The 1,828-nt window shown below is 43.1% G+C and overlaps 1 protein-coding gene across 1 annotated transcript; it reads right to left on the bottom strand.

Annotated features, from left to right (window-relative positions):
- Window positions 1–345: 345 nt before the first annotated feature.
- LOC117760527 lies at window positions 346–1,115 on the bottom strand. The gene is made up of 3 exons (XM_034583635.1): window positions 838–1,115; window positions 534–789; window positions 346–420 (listed from the first exon to the last, which is right to left on the bottom strand). Exons 1-3 carry the CDS (start codon window positions 1,113–1,115, stop codon window positions 346–348), a joined length of 609 nt encoding a protein of 202 aa, XP_034439526.1.
- Between the last annotated feature and the right edge of the window lie 713 nt (window positions 1,116–1,828).

Here is a 1,828-nt window from a genome sequence, read left to right as displayed (position 1 = left end):
AACATTTATATAAGGCTGTATGGATGAAAACTTGAAACAAGAGACGTGAGAATAATTTTTTTAAGTGAATTATATGTTTTTTTTTATTTTCTAAAGAAAGGGTGATATTGACATGTTTGAAATGCACAGTAAAGGGAGGGTAAGGAGCGGAGGGGAGTTGGGATGAGGGGATGGTTTACAGGGTGGAGGAAGAGGAAGGATGGGAGAGGTGAAGGGGATTAACATGGTGGAGGGAGTTGGGATGTTGGGGGGGGTGTTAGAGGGAAAATAAAGTAACTTCTCCCTCTTCTCCTCTCTTTCCAGTGTCTTTCTTTTCCTGCTCCTTCTCCTCTTACATCTCCTTCGTCAGTTTCTCTTTCTGTTCATTCTCCTCCTCCTTTGTGATCCTGCCTCAGCGCTGGCAGTCGTCAATGCAGGTTCCTGTAAAGACAGAGATGACATATGGTTCAGTATTTTCTCTTTCAAAAGTCTCAATCTGAAACCTACAATCAGACAAGTTATTATTCAAATCAAACTGAGCTGATGAAACATACCTGAAGCTCAGTGTTCTGGACCATCAGGAACTCCATGTTCTCCTCATTGAGCGAGTCCTCCCGCTTGGCCGCACACTTCTCCTCTGTGTCCTCTATTTTCTCAGAGCAGGCCTCCTTCTCTCCCTGCTCAAATTTGACTCTTTCCTTCAGAGCGTTGACTTTTGTCTTCCACTCTCTGGAGATCAATGTCTGGACAGATCTGAGCTCAGCCATGAGCTCCAGGTTATTTTGTTCAGGTAACACATTTTCGATCACATCATCCATTTGAAGAACGACGCCCTCCATCTTCCTCTGTTTGTTGAAGGAGTCCTCCCTGTCTTTGAGCAGATTCTCCAGCTTCTTTATCTTCTCATAGCAGGCCTTCTTCTCTGCCTGCTCAGCTTTGAGACTATCCTCCAGAGCGTTGGCTTTTATCTTCCACTCATTCTGGATGGGGTGGACCTCTCTCTGGATGCCTCTGAGCTTGGCCATGAGCTCCAGGTTTTGATGTCCAAGTGCCACTTTTACATTTGTGACATTGGCAATAACTGCATCTTTTTCAGAGATGATGTGCTTCATCTTCTTGTCAAAGGAAAGCTCCATCGCTTGACCTGGTTGCACTTGTCACTCAGCTCCCTTTTCACCCTCTCGATCTGATCGTTTCTAGGACAAGAACTCAATTTGTAGATGTACTTTTCTTTGTCCTTCAACACCAGCTTCAACTCCTTGAGCTCGTCCTCCAACTCTGTCTGCATGGCTCTTCCAGAGTCAAAGGCCTGCCCCTGTTTGGCGGAATCAATCTGATCCTGCGTGGCCTGTTTGTCCCTCTTCCACCTAGCATAATTTCTGGACATCATGCACTTCAGTACCGCATTTTCATGAGCTAGCTCCATTCCCTCAAATTCCATTTCCTTGATCTCTCCATGGAGGAACTCAATCGTTTTGGTGGGAGATTCCACATGATGTACAACGAACTGAAAGACACAAACATACATATAACAGGTAAATACACAGTCCCATCATAAGTTTGGATACACAGAAAAAAATATATATATATATAATATATAATAATAACTAGTCACAATTAAGATTTGCAGTCATTACATTTCATTATATTACATGTCATTATATTACACGTTATAATATTACATGTCATTATATTACATGTTGTTTAGCTGACACTTTTATCCAATGCGACTTACAATAAGTGCATTAACCATTAGGGTACAAACCCAGAGCAGCAAGCATCATGTAAGACCAGGTCAAGGTCCTCCAAGAGGCGGTGAAAGCGGCAGCTTGGCTGGAGATGCTTGAAG

Source organism: Hippoglossus hippoglossus, chromosome 4, assembly GCF_009819705.1.
Source record: "Hippoglossus hippoglossus isolate fHipHip1 chromosome 4, fHipHip1.pri, whole genome shotgun sequence".
NCBI lineage: Eukaryota > Metazoa > Chordata > Actinopteri > Pleuronectiformes > Pleuronectidae > Hippoglossus > Hippoglossus hippoglossus.
The sequence above is the reverse complement of the archived record's forward strand: the minus strand, read 5'-3'. Positions and strand labels throughout refer to the sequence as shown.